Source organism: Cercospora beticola, chromosome 7 (genome assembly GCF_033473495.1).
Source record: "Cercospora beticola chromosome 7, complete sequence".
NCBI classification, from domain to species: domain Eukaryota; kingdom Fungi; phylum Ascomycota; class Dothideomycetes; order Mycosphaerellales; family Mycosphaerellaceae; genus Cercospora; species Cercospora beticola.
The window spans coordinates 1095392-1119369 of NC_088941.1; the positions used below are offsets into that span (position 1 = coordinate 1095392).

The 23978-nt window shown below is 51.9% G+C and overlaps 9 protein-coding genes and 1 non-coding gene across 10 annotated transcripts; 5 read left to right on the forward strand and 5 right to left on the reverse strand.

Annotated features, from left to right (window-relative positions):
* Positions 1-730: 730 nt before the first annotated feature.
* RHO25_010681 (uncharacterized protein) lies at positions 731-3361 on the forward strand (the record flags this gene model as incomplete). The annotated part of the gene is made up of 1 exon (XM_023602417.2): positions 731-3361. The coding sequence occupies one exon, from the start codon at positions 731-733 to the stop codon at positions 3359-3361; it is 2631 nt and encodes an 876-aa protein (XP_023450905.2).
* Positions 3362-5852: 2491 nt separating this feature from the next.
* On the forward strand, positions 5853-6714 carry RHO25_010682 (uncharacterized protein; the record flags this gene model as incomplete). The annotated part of the gene is made up of 2 exons (XM_023602416.2): positions 5853-6524; positions 6577-6714. The coding sequence occupies 2 exons, from the start codon at positions 5853-5855 to the stop codon at positions 6712-6714; spliced, it is 810 nt and encodes a 269-aa protein (XP_023450906.2).
* Positions 6715-7620: 906 nt separating this feature from the next.
* RHO25_010683 (uncharacterized protein) lies at positions 7621-8808 on the reverse strand (the record flags this gene model as incomplete). Its single annotated transcript, XM_023602415.2, has 2 exons — positions 7621-7954; positions 8069-8808. The coding sequence occupies 2 exons, from the start codon at positions 8806-8808 to the stop codon at positions 7621-7623; spliced, it is 1074 nt and encodes a 357-aa protein (XP_023450903.2).
* Positions 8809-9423: 615 nt separating this feature from the next.
* On the forward strand, positions 9424-10155 carry RHO25_010684 (uncharacterized protein; the record flags this gene model as incomplete). Its single annotated transcript, XM_023602414.2, has 1 exon — positions 9424-10155. The coding sequence occupies one exon, from the start codon at positions 9424-9426 to the stop codon at positions 10153-10155; it is 732 nt and encodes a 243-aa protein (XP_023450904.2).
* Positions 10156-11251: 1096 nt separating this feature from the next.
* RHO25_010685 (uncharacterized protein) lies at positions 11252-12192 on the reverse strand (the record flags this gene model as incomplete). Its single annotated transcript, XM_023602413.2, has 3 exons — positions 11252-11630; positions 11695-12025; positions 12090-12192. 3 exons carry the CDS (start codon positions 12190-12192, stop codon positions 11252-11254), a joined length of 813 nt encoding a protein of 270 aa, XP_023450909.1.
* Positions 12193-13392: 1200 nt separating this feature from the next.
* On the reverse strand, positions 13393-14217 carry RHO25_010686 (uncharacterized protein; the record flags this gene model as incomplete). Its single annotated transcript, XM_023602412.2, has 2 exons — positions 13393-13997; positions 14094-14217. The coding sequence occupies 2 exons, from the start codon at positions 14215-14217 to the stop codon at positions 13393-13395; spliced, it is 729 nt and encodes a 242-aa protein (XP_023450910.2).
* A 1378-nt stretch (positions 14218-15595) lies between these two features.
* On the forward strand, positions 15596-19132 carry RHO25_010687 (uncharacterized protein; the record flags this gene model as incomplete). Its single annotated transcript, XM_023602411.2, has 3 exons — positions 15596-17458; positions 17701-18672; positions 18734-19132. The coding sequence occupies 3 exons, from the start codon at positions 15596-15598 to the stop codon at positions 19130-19132; spliced, it is 3234 nt and encodes a 1077-aa protein (XP_023450907.1).
* A 583-nt stretch (positions 19133-19715) lies between these two features.
* On the forward strand, positions 19716-21236 carry RHO25_010688 (uncharacterized protein; the record flags this gene model as incomplete). Its single annotated transcript, XM_023602410.1, has 2 exons — positions 19716-20444; positions 20589-21236. 2 exons carry the CDS (start codon positions 19716-19718, stop codon positions 21234-21236), a joined length of 1377 nt encoding a protein of 458 aa, XP_023450908.1.
* A 225-nt stretch (positions 21237-21461) lies between these two features.
* Positions 21462-22904, reverse strand: RHO25_010689 (uncharacterized protein; the record flags this gene model as incomplete). The annotated part of the gene is made up of 3 exons (XM_023602409.2): positions 21462-22455; positions 22507-22735; positions 22787-22904. 3 exons carry the CDS (start codon positions 22902-22904, stop codon positions 21462-21464), a joined length of 1341 nt encoding a protein of 446 aa, XP_023451417.1.
* Positions 22905-23221: 317 nt separating this feature from the next.
* RHO25_010690 lies at positions 23222-23308 on the reverse strand. Its single transcript has one exon. It is a non-coding gene; the product is annotated as a tRNA-Tyr (tRNA).
* Positions 23309-23978: the final 670 nt, after the last annotated feature.

The following is a 23978-nucleotide window of genomic DNA, read 5'->3' on the forward strand; positions in this document are numbered from 1 at the left end:
ATCTATCGCTCATGAAAAGACGGATCTGCAACTGAGGCACGAGGCTCCAGCCTGTTTCTTACGCCCCACACCTGCCCTCTTCGTTGGAGTCCTATTACAGTACTGCCGCTGATTCCTTTCGCTGGCGCTGTGTCATAACTGGGCCACCTGCCCGATGATTTTCGTTTGGACTTGATCGCTCTTGCATCTTCCCGAACCTCTCTGTCTGCTCGTGGAGACGCATTCGATCTACAGCAGCGTTGGACCACACATCAAGTCGGCACAATGGTGTTCTGTACATACTGCGGGCAGTCTTTCACAAGAGATGAGCATCTCGAACGCCATATTCTTACTCGTATGTGATGCAGCATGCTACTGAAGAAGTCCCACTGACAGTATCTAGACACCAACGTAAAGCCGTTCAAATGCTTCACATGTCATATGTCATTCGCCAGAAGGTCAGCATGATGCTCAACGCTTCTTCTCATGTCAACGACTGACCTCGACAAGGGATCTTCTACAACGACACTACACGGTACACGGCAAGGATCAGACTGGACAACATGAGATACCAGCTGCGAGTGGTATGATACCGAAGTCAGCAGGACGAACACCAATTGCCTGCAGCAATTGTGCAAAGACGAAAACGAAATGCGATAAGAAATTCCCGTGCTCAAGATGTGCGGGCCGGAACCTAAGGTGTACACTACGGCCAACGAGGAGGGTCTCAAAGAATGCTGCTCGTGCGAACATGCCGGCAGAAGGTGCTGTAGCAGTGCCTCTCAATGCACAACAGGCGGGCTCTGAGAACAACACACAGCCATCTGAAGTGCAGCAGCAACCGAGTCCACCGGCGGCACCAGCAGATAGCCCGCAGCAGCCACTGCAAGTGCAACAAGCGGTCACGAAGGACACCAGTCCCAAGCCGACGATGGCATCGATTGCAGAAGACACACAGCCCGCCAACAATAGTGACACAGCTGGGACACAGTACCCAGACCAGCCCTCCACCAGGCCTACACCACCAAGCTCGTTCTCTCCCGAAGCACACACGACTGGGTTTATGCAACAGACGCCATTGTCGGGATATACAGAGTTCGCGAATGCTATGAGCAAGGATAGCTCTGACGACGATTCTAGCCCCCGTTTCATGTTAGACTGGAGTCAAATGCAAATGCCGATCGGCTACGATGGACTGGTGCAACCGCACATGATCATGAACACGGAGATCGGATTCGACGCAAACATGCTATCAAATCCTGATGCAATGTTGAGCATATTGCCGACCGTTGATGACCCGATGGCTTCGCTGGTAACGCCTTTGGAGACACCCAAGATGGAACGAACTTTTGCCGACCTCGAGCTTTCCAGCTCTGCTGCAGCATATCAACAACAGCGACCACCGATGACATCCATGCGGACATCTCGCTCGATACATTCACAAGCTTCCACGCCTCCTTCAGACATAAACTCTGAGCTACCCGAAATCATTCAGGCCCAAGATGCCTGGTCAGTGTTTCGTTGCACGCCGATCTTGCCGTCTTCGGCTTGTCCCAGGACGGCCAAGAGAAACCTTGAGCGGTTAGAGGACACTCTACGGAATCGCGAGGGCTGGGCGAGCTGGAGTCCTGCCTGGGATGACACCGACTTGGCTGGGGCTGATCAGCTGACAGTAATGCAGCTTCACGAAAGTACTCGCGACAAATTGTTGGCCATCACGCAAAGCTTCCTCCACAAGGCGCTCGAAATTCACCGGGAGGGCGGCAACCGTCAAAGTGTCGATTCGGGCTACCATACACCAAACTCCTACTACGGTTCAAATTTTGTATTGTTGCCACCCGCGCGCGTTCTGGAGTACTTTCTCCGATCATACGCAAACAGCTTTGAGCGCTATTTCCCGCTGACATCAAAGGGAATCTTGGACGCGAACGAGTTATTGCATTGCTACAATGATCGTGCAGCAAGCCTACTAGTCCTGATGATGATTGCTCAAGGCGCAATGAGCATACAATCCACGGAAGCACGCCTATTGACAGGCGGACTGACCGAAGCATGTCGGATATCGCTCTTTGATCTCATAGAGCGAAACATCATCATGTCTGCTGACCCTGTCGTACTGCACTCGGCCCTGCTCTTCATCGTTCAGGCAGCCTGGAGTGGCGACAAGTGGCAGATGGATATCGCGATGGGCCAACGTGGGATGTATCTGGCCATGCTACGACACTCGGGAATGCTGGATAAGGCCACGACATCGTCCAACATCAACCAACATTCAACACGAGACCAGTTATGGCAAGAATGGATCTCGAACGAGTCCAAGAGTCGACTAGTCTATTCATGGATCATGGTTGATCAGGATCTAGCATTATTCCATGACACCGCTCCGCTCTTTGCTGTGTCCGAGTTTGCTGTACCCATGCCTGATGCTGACCGTCTTTGGCAAGCAAAGAGTGCTGCAGAGTGGTCGTCCATCTTCGAGCAAGTGCATGAGTTTTCAGGAGGATACTCTTCCGTGGGGTCCGGTGCTAGGCCGCTGTCTTTACGCGATCTGTTTCGCCATTTCCTGGACGATGAGATGATTCCGCTTGGCATTGAGATGACACCTCTACAACTTCGATTGTTACTGCATCCTCTCCAGGCACTGGTTCATCAGTACAGTCAGCTCCTCACTTGCTTCTCCGAATCGCGCTCGAGTCGGAACCAGAGCCAGCCTCGTGCAGTCAGTGCGTCAACGACACGTAATCGCCTCGAAGAAGTCCAGTCACTTCTGGGAAGATGGTTCGACTTGGCCGAACGATACCTTCGCGCAAACCCAATGTGCGCAGTGATGCAGACGAATCTCGTCGTCTTCCATCTCATCAGCCTCAATGCTGCCACCAACTTCCCAGAAATTGAACGACTAGCTCGTCGAGAGAATTTCGATGGCACTTACCAACAACTAGTCTGGACGCACAAGCGATGCATCCATGATGTTGAAGAAGCCATCTATCATTGTGGCCAAATCCTGCGTATTGTTCGAAGTATGCCACGGACCGTTCGCCCTCCTTGGTGGGCTGGTGCCATCTACCGCGCAGGCCTGGTACTTTGGACCGACAGTCTCACACACAAGGAACAGTCCTCGCCGCGCAATAATGGCATGTTCCCATCTGTGCCCGGCCCTTCCTTCGCGATCGATGCTCTACCGGCCGATCATCCTCTCATCATACGATACCTGACCAAGCGGGAAGGCGTGCCATGCGTGACGAAACGTGACGGCTCTCAGATGAGTCTGGATCGTGCATATCCTGTCCTGCAGCACTGCATCGAAGTCATCGACGAAGGAGCTTCCAATCGATTCTCAGACGGCATTCGGTCGAAGATCGATAAGCTGGCTCGAGGTTAAAGGACAGACCTCGTCGCCACTGGGCGCCATCACTCCTTTCGGAACACAGCAATTTCCCCTTTCCCGCATCCACTGTCCTTTTTGTGTTCTTCATCGCGCTATGGGTGGCGAAAACTTTATTCTTGCAAGCATGGTGCGATAGCGTCGGAGTTCTTCTTGTTTGGGCGGGCGTGTGCATAGGGTGGGAACAAACGATGTCATGTCATTTGGAGAGAGTTCCAAGCTCCTCTTCGGTAATGTTTGAAATGAAGGAAGGCAGGCTAAGGATCAGGAACATGAACAAAAGCGATGGGCGCAGAGGAACTGCTGCTCGCAGCGGACATCGCTCCTATATACAACGAATGCTCAAGGGAAAGTTCCGCGGGCTACGAGAAAGCTAGCTATTATTTGTGTTGCTCCCTAAGCAATCTGCGCTTCCTTCGGGATTTCCTATGCGACCGTTATTAATGCACCGATTTTGGCCAGAGACCACGGTTCTCCGCACTACTCCATTGGCAAAGCAAGGTGTGTTGCTACCATGTCCACACGTTGGATATGCCCGTGCTATTTCGCTCCTGCAGACAGCGGTCGCGTCCGTCGGACAAGTTCCCTGCGGTGATCACAACAAAGACTACCCCAAGTAAAGGATCCGGACTCTTCAGCACTTACTTACTGCATTGGCATGACGAGTTGCGAGGCTGTGTACTGACTATGACGACCTGAGCAGGCAAGCCACTGTCCTCTCGCGGCCTAAGCTGCAGCAGTCATTGCTACTGACGCGCAATACCGCCTTTGTCGAGATGCTGAAACATCAACGGCTCTCTAAATGTGTGTTCTTGGCTTCGTGTTTTTTCAGGAGAACTTTGTCCGCAGCCGCGTGAAGAAGTCCGACAAGACGCAGTGTAGATCTTCAAACTTCCAAGAACGAGGTCTCTCGTGATCACGGCAAGCTTTTGAATCGTCGGAGAATGGTTTTCTGTCCCTGACGTGCCTGCAGCAGACAGCTGTAGGTGCAGCACTTGAACGCTGTTGACAGACAATTTCTGCGAGCTGCTTTGCATCGTGCAGTCGTTCCGTCAGTGCCCATTGGCAGCCATCGATGCCCGGCGATGAACCTGAAACAGGTACTGCGGAAAGATATGCATCGAGTTCCGGGGCTGTATTCGAGGACAAATCCAAATTAATGAGTGCCTGAGCAATACTGCAGCTTTCCAACATTGTTTGTTGGTGCTGCTCGGTCCATGCGAAAAGACGTTGGTTTCCATCGGAAACCATCGAACAAACCATATTGTCGTTCACAACGGCCCAACGCAGGGAACAATTTGATTCAAGCACTTGTTGCACAAATCACGTTGAATGCAACTCTGATCGATGGAGGATCAACTGTAACTGTAAAAACTTCACACCGCAACACGAATCGGTACCGACGTTACCGCCTGAAGTCAGTACCACCTAGTTGTTCAGATAGACTTCACAAGGTTCAAGGCTGCTTGAGACGGCATCCCACCCAGAAATGCTTGGTTTGACCGCTCAGCTTCCTACACTTAGAAAAATGTTAATCGGGCAATTCTCCTACAAGAGCCCCAAAACTGCCTTCAAAATGCAAAACAGAAAGTTTCACTATCGCGTGAGATGAGGTTCCTTCCAGCACTGATGAGGTATTTACAGCAACACGAATACCACATCGCCGAAAGAGAACACGAATTTCGTCGCAAAGTCCGACATGGCACCCCACACGAATGTCCGGAGCGGAGACGACGTTCCGGCTTGCGTAATCCTCTGCAGCTTTCCCCGTTTTGTGTCTTATTCGCTGGCAGGATGCTCGCGAGAAAGCGGTTCCTGCAGGGAAGCTGTTGAGTCCGCGAAAAGTCAAAATAGAAACATAAATTGCCAGGATGTCGTTCCTCTACAACACTTGCCAAGAGCTCGCGCTCTCGGCCTTCGACGATGACGCCGAACCACATTTTTGTCGTTTCAACGGGCGGCGATTTTGCAGAGTGGTAGCGTGGACGTTGCAAGATCGGAGCCGAGAGGGGTAAGCGAATCGTTTCTCCGCGATTTGTCCTTCGTTGGCCAGGCATTCGCTTTTGGCAACGGTACTGTATCGATGATACGCAGCGGTCTGTGACACTTCGCGCTTTCGCTCTCTCGCACATAGCAACGCAGTGCGAAGATGGAGAAAGCCGATATTCTCTTGCGTAGGTCGCTCGAGCAACTCTTGCTCGGCAGACGATACCGAGTCCGTCGGTTCGTTGTTGCAAGGTTGGTCGTCCAGGCACACACAGCGAAGCGTGAATAGTAACCAGGCCGCCTTTTCCTGAGTTTATGTCCGAAACATATATATGTTTCCAGGCCCATCGTTCTCCCTCAGAAGATGTCAACTACTCCTGCATCATCATCAGAAACTCCCAACACCAAGAACGATCGCCTTTCACTCGATCCTCTAGGCGCTATATCGAAATCGAACGCACTCTCCAATCACTATCTCTCTCTATTAGCCAACCCAAGCAAAATGTCTTCAGCTTTCCCATGGGGCATTGAGACCTCTCGTCTCGACGGCAAGGTCGCTCTCGTCACAGGATCCGGCCGTGGTATCGGAGCTGCCATCGCACAAGAACTCGCTCGACGAGGAGCGAAAGTTGTTGTGAACTACGCCAACTCATCCGACGCCGCCGAAAAGGTCGTTGGTGCTATCAAGGAGCACGGCGGAGATGCCATTGCCCTCCAAGCAGATGTTGGCGATGTCTCACAAACCATCAAGCTCATGGACCAAGCCGTCGAGCACTTCGGCCAACTCGACATTGTCTGCTCGAACTCCGGTGTTGTGTCATTCGGACACTTGAAGGATGTGACAGAAGAGGAGTACGACCGCGTTATGAGAATCAACACTCGTGGACAATTCTTCGTTGCAAGAGAAGCATACAAGCACCTGTCTGTGGGCGGCAGAATCATCATGATGGGTTCCATCACTGGTCAGGCAAAGGGTGTGCCAAAGCACGCAGTATACTCTGGATCCAAGGGTGCCATCGAGACATTCGTGCGATGCATGGCTATCGACTGCGGTGACAAGAAGATCACCGTGAACTGTGTCGCACCTGGTGGTATCAAGACCGACATGTACCACGCCGTGTGCAGAGAGTACATCCCAGATGGAGAGAAGCTGAGCGATGACGAGGTTGATGAGGTGAGTTCCGATCAAGATCCTGTCCTTGAACGTGTGCTAACAGTCCTCGCAGTACGCAAAGACATGGTCCCCAATGGCTCGCGTTGGCCAGCCAGTCGACATTGCACGTGTTGTTGGCTTTTTGGCCTCTCAAGACGGCGAGTGGGTCAACGGCAAGGTCATTGGCATTGACGGTGCCGCTTGCATGTAAAGCTCTCAATCGAATCTTTGCCCGACTTTTAGCGTATGCATAGATCCGGTTTCAATCGGCTTGTGCGCGAGGTAGATATCCAGGTAGCGAATTCAAACGATGCTCATGTCAACCGGACTTTGTGCCGCAATGCACTCAATAATGGAGAACTGTCGTCGGAGAGTACACCGTTGCCCCTCCAGCCCACCTCCACAAGTGTGGCAGCCAAGAACAACACTTGCAAGCGACCCGTGGTATGCCGTTTAGTAGTTAGTGAGTTACTGCTGGGAAGTCATGATGATCATACTGCATTCTGACAATACATAATGGAGTTGTCATATGAAGAGCCACACTGGCGTGGCGAATGCCGGATCGTGAGATGCTAGTCGACAATCAATCGCTGGACCTGTCTCCGAACGAACACTCCTTACGTGCTTATGATTGTGCCAGGGATGTTTTAGTGTCCAAGCCGTCGTCGCACCAAGATCGGAGCCATCGTGGAACCAAGATCTCCCTTGCGAAAGAACCACGCTATACTCCGTAGCGTATCCGCCTATGCGGTAGTCGTGTGGCTTTTCCGTTGGCCAAGTCAATGTTGCACAACATAATCCCATGATAGTACATGTGGATATTCCGATAGTCTCACGTTGAGCCCAGTAGCGGCGTGCAATGCAGCAGCATGGAAATTGGAGCCAAGTGTCGTCATGCGGACGTTTACATCTGGTATACGAAAAACGCAGCCGAGCATGGTATCGGAAACGCAGCGGCAGCTTTGCAAGCCACAACATGCGCTGGCAGGAGTAGTTAGTCCAATGTCTGGCGCTCGTTGGACCTTGCCGCAGATACGTACCGCAACCACTAATGCCGTTGTATGTGAGATGCCCAAAAGCTCGGGTGAGGAATTCTCAGGGTCGCTTTGTGCTGTTGTCAAACATTGCCAGTCATCAGCTCATAGTTCGCGGCTCCTACGTTGTTATTGAGCTTCCGCCGCTTCGCCACAGGCTGTGCAGTCGCTTCAGGTGCCACAGCTTGAAACTTTGTGTCTCGCTGGAACGAGAAAATCGGGTCTTTCCAGTCTCTATGTCGGGGTTTCTTGCGCCCATTGCGAGGGTTATAGGAGCCGATCAATTGCAGCACCGGCTTGTTGCTTGAAGCAATGCCTTTGGCATTGGCTATGAAATTCTTGGCGAACTCTGCCCATATGGTCGCGAGGTCGCACCCAGCACGGGTGTTACTTCTGATCAGCTGCTGTACAGGATTGCTACAATCGATCAGCTCAGTTGAACACGACTGTCTTCGCAAGGAAGCCTTGTTGAATCAATTCGACCAAACGCATTTCGCGAAGGGCTGGAAGAGAAGTCGAACTGGTACTCACGGATTGCAGAGACTCCAGCCTGCTACGCCTTGTCCTTTGCGAATAGCTTCCTCCCAGTATCCTCCACATCTAAACACAGTGAACACCTGTAGAGCAGGGAAATGGCTCAGGTACTGCAGAGAGTGCGGAGTGAGGTCCCATTGTGCGCCAAGGAACATCAGCTCGAGCTTGGACATCGCTCCTAAATCCTTCGCTGCAGACGCCCAGGCCCGCAAGATTCGGTCAGAGACGCCTTCCTGTCTAGCACCTGATCCTCGAATGTAGAACGTTTGAAGGTTCGGTATTTTCCTTATCGAGATGGCATCGTCCATGTCGATGGCCAAATCCTTGATCGTAAGACGAACGAGCCAAGCCATGTTGGCATCATTTGCAATTGATGCAAGACATGCTGGCCTCATACACGGGATGCGGCGTTTTTTCATGTCGTGCACCATCAAACGATTGGTGCGTGCGAAAACTTGCCAGACATGAAGGGATACTGCATTGCAATCGTTCGCCCATCTCCATAGTTGTTCGATTACTCCTTGTGTCAGACCTTGCAAAGAGCTAGCGTCGAGCATGTCCGTGTTTCGGAAGAGTGTTCCTTTCGCCATGTCGACTAGCGACCTGGCACCACGATCTGGATGTTTGGGTAATTCGAGTGAAGGCATGTGGTGCTTATCATAGAAGCATCTTCTATGGCCATTCGCCTTCATGACCCTCTCGGTGTAGACTAGTCCGTTCTCCCGGTCGAAGGGCATCTTTCTCATATGTCTGTGATCAGCTTCGTTAGCCTCGTGTCAGCAAGCATCAATGAGAAGACCTGATGCTTCAATGGTGGTCTAAATAGAGGCGCATCGGCAATGCGTCTTTGTGGACTTCAACTCGTGTTGTGGTTGTCCATGTCGATTGCAGTCGCGTCGCGTCGCGTTTCGTGGAAATAACATGTCGCCAAGAGATCTCGCGCCTCGGACCGTCTGTCCGAGATAAGCGATATCGCATCTCGAACCATCTCAAACGTGCGCATTGCCCATGACTTACCTCTACCTCACTCATACTGTATTCTTACTCTTTTCACACGGCTCATGCTCCTACCATGAGCTGCTGTACATATCTCAATGGTCTTGACAACCCGTAGCTGCAGTGCTCTCCTCGCGACCGCCCATAGCCTTCCGTCCATCTCAATATCGTCGACGTCATCGTCTCGAGGCCAACGAGCAGGCACACGACCAGCAACATGTCGCGTGGGCGGGTATGCCACGCTGGCCGGTGATGCAAGAGATATCGGAGAACAGCCAGAAGGGCGACAATGGGAACACAAATGGCCGGACGCGCCGAAAGGCCAGAAACATCCAACGCCATACCAGATCTTTGACATGAAGCATGATGCGAAGTACTCCAAAGCAGGATACTACAAGCTCGTCAAGCTGTACCATCCAGATCTACAAGTTCATAGTGTTGGAAGCACAAGGGGCAACAATGAAGTCTCAAACGCAGCAAAAATGGAGCGATACCGGTTGATCGTAGCTGCACATACGATTCTTTCAGATCCTGTCAAACGCAGCGCATACGACCGATTTGGAGCTGGCTGGAACGGGAAAGCAGAAGTTGGAAATCGAGATACCTGGGCACAACCTTCACCTTTCCATCCGGCTGGACCTTTCAGTCAGAGCTGGCATGACCCATCAGATCCTGTGTGGCAAAATGCTACTTGGGAAGATTGGGAGAGATATCACGATAACAAGTCAAATCCCACGAAAAAGGCGCCTGTGTACATGAAGAATTCCTACTTCCTGGCTGTGGTGATTGCGCTGGCGATCATGGGTAGCAGCTTAAATGTGCAGAGAGCACAAGAGAATGGGAATTATATTGTGGAGTCTCGAGATCTGGTGCATGATCGAGCATCGAAGAATCTGCGACAAGTGAGGAAAGAGGTGAAAGGTTTGTCGAACAGACGGGACCGAATTGATTTCTTCATGCGGCAGCGCGAGGCCGCGATGGGTGGGACCGTCAGTGAACATCAAGCATTGAGGGACGAGAGAGCTAGCCGGCTACTGAAAGATCAAGAAGTCTGCTCCAGCGAGGAGGTTAGAGAACGAGGGACGTGAAACAATGGAGACTGAGTCATTGATTCCTCCTACTGGGGGCCGAAAGCATGCCAAACTTATGGCCATTCCCCTTCTACGGGTCATCACTGCGGACAGCCGACCAAAAACATGCCCAGCATCGATGTCGTTCGATGTATCCGCGCCACTGCGACCTGGAAACTTCACAGTCGCAAAGCACTGCACATAGCATGGCACCTCCGTGCAAGAAAGACAAAGTGAGAGAGAACAATCGGGAAAAAGCTTATGATCCAGCCAACCTGTATGAAGACGCGAGTGAAAGGACCGAGTAGGAACTTCCTGCTAGGTGTCTGCACATTAAGAGCAGAACTATGCAAGGAGGCAAAGCGAGGCACAGGGAAATCAACATTCAGTTCTTACTGAAGCACAAGGGCGGCAACGAGGCACATGGGATACAATAATTCAGTCCTCTACTGAAGCACATGGGGAGCAAAGAGGCAAATACGAAAGACGACGTATATCAAAACCAATTGAGACAACATTGAACATTGAAACTGCGATGCTTTGCAACTTTTCATTTTTCATCATCGCCGTTGCATACATTCTATCCCCAGTCTCCTTTCCCTCCATCCCCAGAACTGCATCTTTTCTCTTCCGAATCATGTATTTACACAAGTCCTCTGCTTGCTTCCAGTTCGCTGTCGTGCAGACGAAATAAAGCTATTGAAGCCTTTGAACTTCCTTTACCCTTTCAATGATCATGTTCCATATACCAGAAACGCCCTCATTGATGACCAGCAGTCCTCGGTCATCCAAAATGCCGCTGATCCAAACAGCAGAAACAAGCAAAAAAGCAAAAACCGAACAAATGCAGTCTTCTCAACCTCGTTGGCGGAAGGCTCAGTCTTTCGAGACCGTTCCGATCCGCCAAGTGAGAAAGTTCCCGTCTTGTACAAGAAGCTGTCTGTCGAGGTCCGCTGAAGAGGCCAGGCCTTTCCAAGGATGAGCTCACAGTCGAGCTATCGCTTGGACCTCGACAAGACTGTCATTCTTCCCTCATTATCATCCTCATCCTCATTCTTTCATCTCTCATATCCATATCCATATCCATACCCATCTGTTCTCTTTCCTATCATCATCACTCATCCGTCAACTTATCCAACAAATGAATACTCAAAATCATAACGAGCAATCCAATCGTCACGATAATCAGCAACGCAAATCCAAACCAACCCAAAACCATCGCACTCGTCCCCACACCACTTCTTACAGAACCATTTCCGAAATCTTGAGCGACTTGTGCTGCTGCGACGGAGGCTGTGTGTTGCCATAGGACGCTGACGAGCACGAAAATGGAAGCGATGAAGATGAGGGCGAGGGCGACTTGGGAGACGGGTCGGGAGGGGAAGGGTTTGATGTCGATGTCGGAGCCTGTGCGGGCGTCGTGTTCTTCGTGCCAGCCGGGGAACGTAGCGAGGAGGAGGAAGGTGATGAAGGCGAGGACGATGGCGATGATGCTGGGTGTTGCGTTAGTAACAGCACATTTTCGCTGATCGGATTTAAGGGCTGGGGTGTACTCACAGTAAGTATGGAAACACCACGCTATTCTTGAACGTGTTCGCGACCCAGATCAAATTCAACGGATCTTGATCGATCGAGACTTGTTCGGCCAGGAGTGTCGCATTGTTCGAACACAGGTAGCTGTCGCCTGAGTCTTGGTTGACGCAAATTCCAAAGTATCCCACTCGAACTTCTAGTCCTGCATCGCCAACCAGATTCGCAATGGCGTTTGTCACGGCGGGGTTGACTTGTGTGGGATCGTATGTCGGCGTGTAAGATTCGTAGTAGAATGTGATGAGAAAGATGCTGGGGATTGCGGGCGATGATGATGAACAGCCTGCGAGGAGAAGTGCTATCGTGTCACGTCAGTATTTGTATCCATGATCGTTGAGAATATTCTGGTGCTTGCGACTCACATAAGAGCACAATAGCGATTGCGATCAATATCATCAAGACATGATGGTATCCCAGGAAGGGTATCAGCCGCTGGATGCCGACGGCGAATCGTACGTTCGCCATGGCGTCGGTAGAGACGGTCTACCAGCTGTCTGGGTGGTGTCTTTGTTCGATGAGCTCCAGCGGCCCAGAGGCCGTGGAGTTGGGAAGGTGTGGAATGCAACCGCCGAACGAGTGCTTTGTCGCAGTGGCTAAGATGTCGGTGGGATGCGTTTGTGTCGAGAGCGAGTGTGTAGGATGTCGGTGCGTCCAAATGTCTCGGACAAGATGGGAAGGCGCGAGGTGGTGGAGGAGGTAGTGGTGGTAATAGTTCGGGATGTGGTATGCGCTGGGGCGATGGTCAACTTGTGCGCGAGCAACAATGGCTTTGTCTGGAGGTGTGGAATGGAGAAGAGTAAGCTTAGCTGCAGCAGTGCTGAATTCCCTCTGCGAGATCCCCCTTCGTGCTGTCTCGACGTCCCCTGCGGCGCAAAGTGGTGCTGCAGCGAAATCATCGAGGTTGGACGTGGCTGGAAGCGCCCCAGCCTCCGCTGTTTACTCTCGCTGCCGTCAACGGGGCAACGCGCCGACGTCATGCGGCTCTGCGAACGCCGCTTGCCGCGCTGCCAGGCACGGCAACCTTGATTGCCAGCGCCGTTTCACCATCGACACGCGGTCATGAGAATATGCGCTGGCTGCTGTTCGCATAGCAACACGATGTCGTACGTGTCGGGCTACGATTCTTGTACGGCAGACAGACATCTTCGCATGGATCCCACGTTGCTTGCAACTGAGCATGCGGTGCTTGTAATACTGTTCATTATAGTGATTCTCTATTACTGGTTTGCTGGCGAGCAAACGCTCGTACATGAACCATCTTCGACTCTTCGTTACAACGTGCGTGGCTTGTCGATCCTGCGTGCCAGCGCTTGTCCTCCTCTCGCGCCGCTCTTCTGGCGCCTTTCTTCCGCCCTTCTTTTGTGCTTCACCGCAACTTGAGACACCCTGCCAGCATCGCGGTCAAACAGCTGTGAGGGCTGGCGTGTTGGCAATCAAATGAACGCCTCCTTGTGAATTATGTACCCGTCGCCTGCAAACTTCCAGAGTCGCGATAGAAGCTCGGTGCCCACGTCGTTCGATTCCACGCTGTCCATGTGTGTAGCGGCCTGTGCAATTGGGACATCTCGCAATGTGGATGGGCGTCACCTGAACTGCCCCAGTCTCCGCCCTCTCGTACCAGTATGATACGGTCTCACGCAGCAACACATTCATTACACACCTCCTCTACGGCCCTAACCTCTGCGTACTCCCCACCGGCCCTCCATTACTCCCCGCCGTACTCGGCAAAACTCCATACCTCCCATACGTCTTCTGATCCACACTCACATAATGCGGCAACCTCCCCAGCAAATTCAACTTCCCCTCCACCCATCTCAAAATCTTATCAGGCGGTGCCAAAAACCGTATCCAGCCCAATCCCCATAGATATCCTACTGCTGCACCACACAAATGTCCCAGTAGACTTGTCCCCGGAACCAAAAACCATACCAACAGTAACGCGAAAAGTGGTGTTACCCAGGTTGGGATACCGAAACCTGAAATGACGAATTCGGGGTTGGATTTGTAGAGTTTTATTGATTCGTTGGCGAGGAGGAGGAAGACCCAGATGGAGGATCCGACGATTCCCGTGTTGAGGTTGAAGATGAAGCGTTCGAGAAAGGTGTAGATGAGACCTGGAATCAGGCCGAAGGGACCGGTGAAGAGGATGAAGGTCGTGATGGTGCCGTGTTCGGCTTCGAAGCGTTCGAGGAGTGGGAGAAGCGTGATGAGGTTCAGGAGGAGGTGGAAGAAGGATTTGTGGATGAGAGGGAAGGTGTTGAGGCGATATACTGTTTGTAGAGAGAAAGATACTGTCAGCAAGGCATTGAGGAATGGGCGCGTGACGAGAAGTGGTAAGAGGGCTGGTTTTGGGTGAAGTGTCTTACATGACTTGATGTTGATCTCCTTCGGTATGAGAGCGCCCCAAAAGTCCAAAGCACCTTGCATGCGCAAGTGTACAAGGTAGAATATTATGATGACCAGCAAAAAGCCTCTCGTCGCCAGAGGCATTCGCAAGAAGAAAGATCGTATTCGGCGCGCATCGGGAAGGTATTGTGAATAGGTCGCCATGCAGCTGGCTTTCGTGAGGCAGCGGCCTCGTTCCAATCTACAATTGGTATGCGCAAGATGTTACTGTCGCTGCGTCTGGCGATCAAGTTATCCAAGAGTGGGTGGTGGTGGAGGAATAATGTACGACATCATGCGAGCAGTTTCTCCCGCGGTGCGGATGCTGGCGCGAAAGCACGCGAGGAGCTGCTTCCTTGTTCCGAGGCCGACAACACCGGCCGATCTTGTGAAGATGCATCCGTTCTCCTCTCCCCTCTTGCACCTCATCTTCAGTCACCACCTTACCGAACCTATGCTAAGCTGTGACTGCTTCTAGCTCAGACGCGAGCGCAGTGCCTCCAAGATACAAGTCAAGTGGGATCCCGTGCATTCACCGGCACCAGCAATGCTAAGCGAATGCTCTGCTTCAACTATCAATCAGTTTAAATCCATTCCTTGGTAAGGCGGCTCACATCTGGCCCGCCTACGAGATGTAGTACTCTAATAAGGCTGCCTTCCTTGACTATGAAGTCGCCTCAGAGTCTCATCGTGCGCTACGCATCATAATCACTTCCTGGATTCACGCAAGCTTTACTTTTCTGATTCGATGCTCGGGCACCACTGCAAGCTTGGCTACTTTAATTACTATACTCGAGAAACAGAGCGAGGCCAACTACCCTGGGATCAACATGCTTCTGAGACATCTGCATTCGACCTCGAGTTTCCGGTTGTTACCCTGGGGCAGACTGAATGCCCTTAGATGTGTTGCATGAGGCAGAGATACGACAATCGCAGAAAACTTCGGAGTTACATGAGCCAAGGTATCGAAAACTATCAATGAATTTCTCGTTGCTATTCTGCTTTGCAACGGTAAGTCTCGTGGCGGATTCATTATTCTTGACAAATGTTCAAGTGTGGCCCACTCGCGTCGCGTCGCTTCGGCGATCCGGCGCCGACGCGCCGAGCAAGATGATGTCGGCCTTTGTTCTTCGCGTCTCTACTTCTCTCCTCATCAAGCTCTCCAATTCCTCAACACCATACTGATAAGTTGCACGGTCTGTCCATCAAGGCTCGCACATATATTCCAGACCTGATGGCCGTATCTTCGCAGGCAGTCGAAGACGACTCTAGCGGCCCACGATGGCGCCGCGGCACGCTTTTCCACTCACGTCATTAGAGTTCTCCCCGTTTGCAGTCAAGTAGAGCCTCAGACGGTCTGGAGCTCCTTGGCGGATAGATCGGCAGCAGCTACGTAGGACAACCGTACAGCCACTCAGAATGGAGACATGTGTGTATCTTTTCCACTACCTATACCACTGACTATCTAGATGTCGCGCATGCCATGTGGCCAGAGCAGGACGCGTCGACGCTGGACGACATCTTTTCTATTCTCAAACTTCGCGACAGGGACTGGCTGCAAGCGACTCTCCAGAAGCGGCTGAGCGTGCTGAAAGCGGCTTACGAAACGCCTCTTAAGCGTCACACGAGAAGTCTCAAGCACAAGCGGGAGTCCACGGACGAGTCTGCAGAAGATGCGGAGCTACATTATGATCGCGCCGAGATTGGTCCGTTTGACCTGACAGCAGCATCTCTGAGGCCCAGGCAAGTTGTTTCTAGTCATGTGGCAACCTTGCGTTCCCTGGACTGGTCGTCAACCGAGTTGGGACCTATGTCAACATGGTCTGCACAACTTCGACGGAGTGTGAATTTCCTGCTGGTCGATCCGAGAGCTGCTGCGCTGTATTGGGGCCCCAGTAAGACATTAATCTACAATGAGCCCTATCAGTCGGTCCTGGCCGAGAGGCATCCGTGGGCCTTGGGAAAGACTGCGGACCAAGTCTGGCCAGAGGGTCATCGAGAGCTCTCAGATGCTTTCGCCAAGGCTGAAGCGACTGGGCAGTCGAGCAGAGGTGATCGTGAGGTTTTCTTCCTGAACAGGCGCGGCTTCGCCGAAGAAATGTACGGCTCTTGGTCCATGTTACCTGTTGTCGGCGGGACAGGCATCTTAGGCTTTTACAACAACGTACTGGACTTGACCGAACGCGTTCACGAGGAGCGGCAGATGGCAACTCTCCTGAAGCTTGAGAGGCAGACCGCCGATGCAAAGGGCCTTCACGAATTCTGGCCTGCCATTATTGACGGATTGGAGGTCAATCGCGAAGAAGCTCCTTTCGTGGCACTTTACTCCGCCGTACCACGAGGACAGGCGCACAGCTCGCGCGCCCCATCAGTATCAAGCTCGAGTGGGCTCATGGAAGCAAGCTCGCTCTTGCCTACACGCCACTGGAGTCTAGAGGGCACGCTTGGGATTTCCGCCATTAGTGAAGTCTTTCCAAGCCAGATCAACACCGAGTGGGCGGTGCAACATATCACCCCTTCTTTCAAAGACGCCGTCTTAACAGGTCAGCCCCAAGTTATCACGATTCTGCCGGACTCGCACATGTATCCCGCCGCCAAAAGTCGTGCATATGGCGATCAATGCACCTCGGCGATGCTAATACCACTTGGCAGAGCTCAGGAAGGCGATGGAGTTGGCTTTCTCATCCTTGGAATCAGCAGTCGACGGCATTATGACCTCAACTACAAACAGTTCGTTCGTCTGCTCGCGCGGCAGCTCGTAAGCACACTGTCGGCAGTCCGGCAATCGGAAGAGGATGCTAGGAAAGCAAACATGCAAGCAGAGCTGGCAGCATTGGACCGGATCTTGCTGTCAGAGAAACTTGCTCTGACTGAGCAGCAAGCCCGAGATAATGAGCGACGTTTCCGGTCCATCGCTGCTCACATGCCTATGGCTATGTACGAATTGAGTCCATCGGGGGAGATAGTATACGCCAACGACTCATACTATGAGTTGCTCGGTGTTGCTCCTCACGAAATGTATCCCTATATATGGGAGGACTACATCCATATCGACGACAAAGTCATGCATCAACAGAAAATCAATCAACTGATGGCCGGAGAGTCCGTGCGTTTCGAAGTGAGGCTCAATCGGAAATATGTTGCAGGCGACGCCTTGAGTGGAGAAACAATAGAAGGCGAGACGTGGTTCCTCTCTGCTGCTTTCTGCGTCAAGTCGGATGATGGGACCGTTCAGTGTATACAGGGGACACTAATTGACATCTCAAGGCAGAAGCTGTTGGAGGCATTCCTTGCGAAACGGCTGGATGAGGCAATTGAGCTGAAGAGGCAGCAAGAACACTTCATGGTAAGTCGTTCCCTTACTCGACCCTGCGTTTGAGTTGGGGCACAGCTTGGGCCGACAGTAGTGCCCAGGGCGCTATGATCCAGAGTCATCGGAAGGAGATCGTATCTCAGACAGTTCTCTATTCCGCAGACTTGCCCCGGCCCAAGCCAGTCAGCTGAGAGAAAGAAAAATGGATATGGAAGGCCCGAAAGATTCATCATTTAGCGGAAGGTGCGATCGATACTGACTCAATCTTGCATTAGGACTTCGTCGGTCACGAAATCCGCAATCCTCTTTCTGCGACCAGCCTGTGCGCAAGCTCAATACAAGGGACTTTGGAAGACTTACTCAAGAACACGACATTGAAAGACACGACAGAAACAATCACGATAGACAAGGAAACGATACAGACGCAGATCGAGAACACAGAGATCATCACGACATGCATACAACATCAGAAACGAATCATCGACGACATCCTCACCTTGAGCAAGCTGGATTCAAACTTGCTCGTCATCACGCCTTGCGAAACGAAACCGGTAGACCTAATTGCGCAGTCACTGCGGCTTTTTGAAGCAGAGGTTCAAGTCGCTGATACACAGCTAAGTTGTGTGATCGACAAGACCTATCGAGACCTGGGCATCGAATGGGTTATGCTTGATCCTAGCAGACTGCTGCAAATTTTGATCAATCTCGTTACGAATGCCATACGGTTTACCAAGAACGCGCCAGAGCGGAACATCACTGTAACACTTGCAGCGAGCGATACACGGCCTAAAAGCTCGGTGGCAGGCATCCACTATCTGAATCAGCCAAATGCGCCTTCCGCGACTGAAGAGGAGAATCAACTAGACGACAGTGTCTACCTTCTTATTGCGGTCTCGGACACCGGCTGTGGCATGAAACCAGACGAGCTGGAGCGCATCTTCCTACGCTTTCAGCAAAGTAGTCACAAGACTCATATCGAATATGGCGGTTCCGGGCTCGGTCTCTTCATTTCTCGCGAGCTAGCAAGACTTCAGGGTGGCCAGATCGGAGTTCATTCGCAACACGGACAAGGCTCAACATTCGAGTTCTACATTAAGACGCGCAAATGCAATGCACCGAAGTCTACGCTTGAAGAAGCGGATCAGGATGACGAGAGTCAGCAGGTTGGCCAACCCGTTCGACGGAAAAGCTATGTCCCGCAGAGTCACGCTGAACATCCTACACATATCCTTCTGGTTGAAGATAACGTGAGTGTGCGCATCCGCCCTTTCATTGCGAGTAACGCTGACAGAGATCTCTTTGACATAGCTCGTCAATCAAAAAGTCATGTTCCGGCAGCTGAGGAAAGCCGGCTATGTCGTACATGTCTCCAATCATGGTGGCGAAGCCCTGGAGCACATCCGTCGCTCCAAATACTGTCGCAACGACGGCGTTGAGCTGGACGTTGTGCTCATGGATATCGAAATGCCAGTCATGGGTGGCCTGGACTGCACGAAACGAATTCGAAGCATGGAGTTGCGTGGGGAGATCGCACGGCATATGCCGATCGTGGCTATAACAGCAAATGCAAGAGGCGAGCAACAAACGCAAGCTCTTGATGCTGGAATGGACGCTGTGGTAACGAAGCCATTTCAGATGGGCGATCTATTGAGTGTTGTTGACAAGATATGGAGGAAGGAGGGCATGGCGGACAGAGACAGCGCGTGAGCGACCTGTTCTGAACGAAGCAGATTCTGTGCAAATACCCGACGAGGTCGACGAATGCCATCCAAATGTCTCCAAAAGCTGACCCGCGGCCACGCAATTCACACAAGCGCCACATGCACAGAACATGGCCCAGGCTTCTCTGAATCAAGCCCTGGAACCGAGCTCACGCCAGGCGTCGAAAAGCTCTCCCAAGCTTCCCGCGCTTACCCAAGATCAGCCTAGGCTTGATCACACAATTGGTTCTCTTCCACGTGGAACCTGGCATGCATAAACCTCGTTTGTATTTCCCTCCTCGCAGACTGGCTGAAGATTGCGGCAAGGCTGAACGATGCTTTCTTACAACGGCGGCTCCGATCTTGCTGGGGCGCACTATCAAGCCCGTCGACCAGGTCTGGATTGATCACGCCTTATTCTGCGAACCATGTGAATGCGACCTCAGAAGTATATTTTTGAGGTCAGAAATGTTCGGTTCTATATAGTCTTCGACACTTCGTCGTGAACTCCACTTATGTCCTAGAGAAAAAGCTGGTCCATATTGCTATCCGTATCACAATCTTGGTATTCTCAAACCAGAGAAGCAAAGATGGCATCCCAAACCTGGCACTACGATGTCGAAGCCGACGCAAAACTCGAACCCGTCGTCACCCACACTCACATTCCCGGCGACCAAACTCCTTCCAGCGACGACGGAGACAGCAGCTCCTCAATCAACAAAGAACTCATCACAGCCCTCGTCACCGAAGACCACCAACATGCCATCAAACTCCGCACCATGTCCTGGCAAAAAGCCGCCTGGCTCCTCGCCGGTGACCAAGTCTGTCTCGCCATCATGGCACAATCCTGGTCCTTATCCGTCCTCGGTTGGCTTCCTGGCCTTCTGACCATGATCATCTCCGGTGTTCTGTTCTACATCACATCCCTCACGATGCATAAATTCATCATGAAGAATCCGCAGATTCGCGATATTTGCGATTTTGGGTATTATGCTTTCGGGAAGTCGAATGTCGCTTATGGGTTTACGGCTTTCATGCTGCTGGCCAACAACATCCTTCTCATCGGTTTCCATGTGTTGACCGGAGCCAAGGTGTTGAACACACTCTCTGATCATTCGCTTTGCACTGTGCTGTTTAGTGTCATTGCGATGGTGATGGGGATTGTGTTATCTTTGCCCAGGACGCTGAAGCATGTGAGCTTCATGTCGATGTTCTCCGCTGCAGCTATGGGTATCGCGATCTTGTTGTTCTTGGTCTTTGCTGGAATTGAAGATCATCCTGGAGCGGGATATGGAGGGGCGTATCCGAAATTGGGCGAGGTGAAGACTTATGCGTTCCCGAGGGAAGGAACGACATGGGTGGATTGCATGAATGCTGTGTGAGTATACGCCGTGCACTGTACTTGGAGAGATGAATTGCTGACGTGCTGCATGCTCAACATTACCTTCCTCTGGGTGCCGCAGATCCTGTTCCCTACCTTCATCGCCGAGATGGAGAAGCCGCAAGATTTCCCCAAGGCGCTGACCGTCCTTGCTGGTATTTCTGGTATCCTCTTCATTATTCCGCCAGCCATCGGCTTCCACTACCTCGGACAATACGCGACCGCGCCAGCTTTCGGATCCCTGGGCACAGATGTGTTCAAGAAGGGTTCCTTCGCATTTGTTATCGTTCCTACACTAATCATCGGTGTTATTTACGCGAACGTCACGGCCAAGTTCGCCTTTGGTCGCATCATGGGGACGTCTCGTCATGCGCACAGCAACACAATCGTCGGCTGGGGTACCTGGGTGGCGGTCATGGTCGCCATCTGGGTCGTGGCATTCGTCTTCGCAGAGGTCATTCCTTCCATGGGAGACTTCCTGTCTCTACTTGGCGCGGCATTCGATTCCTTCTTCGGATTCATCTTCTTTGCGGTCGCGTACTGGCAGCTGTACAAGGGCAAGCTGTTCAGCACCCCTACTCGATCGGTCATGTCTGTCGTGCACGTTGTGGTCATGATTTGCGGCTTGTTCTTGCTCGGTCCGGGTCTTTATGCCGCGGTGAAGGCGATCATTGCTGATTATACGGGAGGAACAAAGCCAGCATTCAGCTGCGCTAATCTTTCGCTGTAGGAGCAAAATTCTGTAGTTTACGAAATGTCATGATGATGAATTGCTCAAACCTTGCGTTTCGCGATAGGCGCCTTGTGGACGACGAGCAGAGTTTTCGAACATGTCGTGCCGGGTCCAAAGACAGTCCCTGAAGCACGGGGATTGTCGCCATGTGTGGTGCCCCAAGATCGGGCAGTCGCAAACAATCGGCAGTGCAAAGAGCGTTCCGCCGGAATTACCACCACTTCACTTCACACACTCCTTGGCTTGCGCCTCCTTGGTCTGCCACAGAGGCAGCAAGAGTTGTCGCCTGCCTTTGCTCCACCAAATCGAGTGAACTTTGTAGCCAACTGCCAGAACGCAGATCGCTTGAATCGTCCACGGCAAATTCCACACCATTCCTTTGATCCTCTTCCACCGCATCAGCACATTCCAGCGCATACTTCCTATTCTCCCATACTCATCAAAATTCTGGCGCCAAATATAGCGATACCAAGGCGGATCTCCATAATCTGCGCATCGCCATGACCAGCGACTGCAAGACTTGCTATTAGGATAAGGAGGAACGTAGTCCGCGGCGCGATCTAGTAACTTGACATTTACAATCTTGTAAGAGACGTTCGGGTCACCAGACGATCTTGCTTCAGGATCATGGAGTTGAATCTCCACATACTTCTGGTCCAGAGAGTCGAGAAGTATGTCATGGAAGGCGTTCTTTGGTTCGGATGCTCTAGCTCCGATAAGGTTCAAGTAGATTTTGGGATAGTAGTTATAGTAAATGATGTTTGGGTCATCGCGATTGTTCGCCCAGAATTCGTAGTCGAGCTCGACATAGTTTGTGGAAGTCTCGTCTTCCTGCTCGGTGATGTTGGAGGTCAGAGGTACTTGAGGAGCAGAAATGAGGCGAGGTCGAGATGGATCGGGTACTCGGAGGGCTAGCAATTCGCCATTGAGAAGAAGATGCTTGCCATTATCCGACACGGAGAAGTTGAGGAGAAGTGAGCTTGAATAGCTCGAGTCTGCGGAGGATGAAAGAGGTATGGGAAGGCCGGGAACTGCGACCTTGACAAGAGCAGACAGAGAGTCTTCTGCGGTGAGAATGGCATTAGGAGCAGTGGAATCTGGTGGAAGGTCCAGAGGCGTATCATAAATTGCAGGTCTCTCCTTGTAAATCTCCGTATCCGCGGCAAATCGGCTAGACGAGGTTGGAAACGCGCCGTTGGTCATTGCAGAGATGATGCTGTGTCAGGTCAGCTAACATTCAATCAGGTGCACGATAGCGCTCTCGTACTCATCAGATGATTTCCTCTGACCTTCATAAGGCTCAAATGATTTTGTGGTACCATGATAGAGTCGCAAGGTCGGGTACACCTTGATGTCGTGGCATAGATCGACTTGTTCGAATAGCCTGGTTGTGCAGTCGACCTTGGCCAGGACAACATTGTGGTCCGCGAGAAACGCGGCAGCTATTTCATAGTGTGGCTCAAGGAGTTTGCAATGCCCACACCATGGTACGCCGACTGTGATCAGTCAGTGTATAGCTTTCTGTTGTATTGATGGATAGCACTTGCAATTTACAAGCACCGTGTCATGCTGCTCGATGAGTGGCGCGAACGTAGCTTGGGTTAGTCGATGGACTTCGGCTGAGACAAGAATCGGCAACGCGATCAGAAGTCGCTTCAAATGCATCTCAGTCTTCGGCAATCATTCCCAGTCCTTCAGGTCGCGTGAAAAACGCGAGCAAGAGCGCGTGCGCCATGTTTGTACGGTGGGGGGTGGCGATTGAATCCTTCGGCCAAGAATAGCACAATTGAATCGATCCGAAAAGTAAACATAATTACGAACTTAGCCAGAACGAAACTATTGTGTCGTTGCCCTCGTCACAATGCTACTGTGGTAGGATACAAGGCCCGGATATAGATAGGTGCTTGGGCCCAAAAAAATGAAGCTTCCCACAACGTGGGCAACCAGGTCGCCAAAGACGACGACGACGAGCAAAAGAAGTGTCTCCCGACGCGGGATCGAACCGCGGGCCTCAAGATGACAGGTTTGTCCATTACAGTCTTGCGCTCTTCCAGCTGAGCTATCGAGAGTGACGATGTTTGAACATCGGATAGCGTGCTTTGATTGGCTACCATACATTAAATCTCAAACAATATGAAGACCCACAAAAGAGTCCCGACGATTTACCGGCTGCATGGGACGACGGCCGAGAAGCATAGTCGTGCGGGTCTTGTGCTCCGTTGAGTGTTGATGATTCCCTTACTGGCGCGTCTGGACGATGATGCTGCGGACGGTGAACGCATCGGATGTCGACTCCGGAAATCTCATCTTGTGGCGACTGCGAATCCGCGTTCTTGAATGCTGGATGGTATTTGAACCGCCGTTGTTGAGATGTGTTGAGGTGGGAGTTGTTGAAGTTCTTGAGGTGAATGCTGAGGGACTGGCAGGAACGCGTTGCTGACTAACCGGCCGATTCGGCATCCCGTCTGCCAGCTCTACAACCGTGTCACCTCCACATACACGTACACTCGACTTCTGATGACAATCTGCCGCGGGTGCAAGCATGCACAAGTCCTGACGACTACATGATGAATGTCGCGTTATCATGCCCACTACGGTCCGAGGCGCTCATGAGAGCGATCTACGCGAAGTCTTGCACCATCAGAGCGGCGCGTTCACTACGATAGTGGACTCTTCAAGCTGGAATCGCGGACTTCACGGCCACGACAGCTTGACCCAATCTGGTGAATAGGAGTCGCG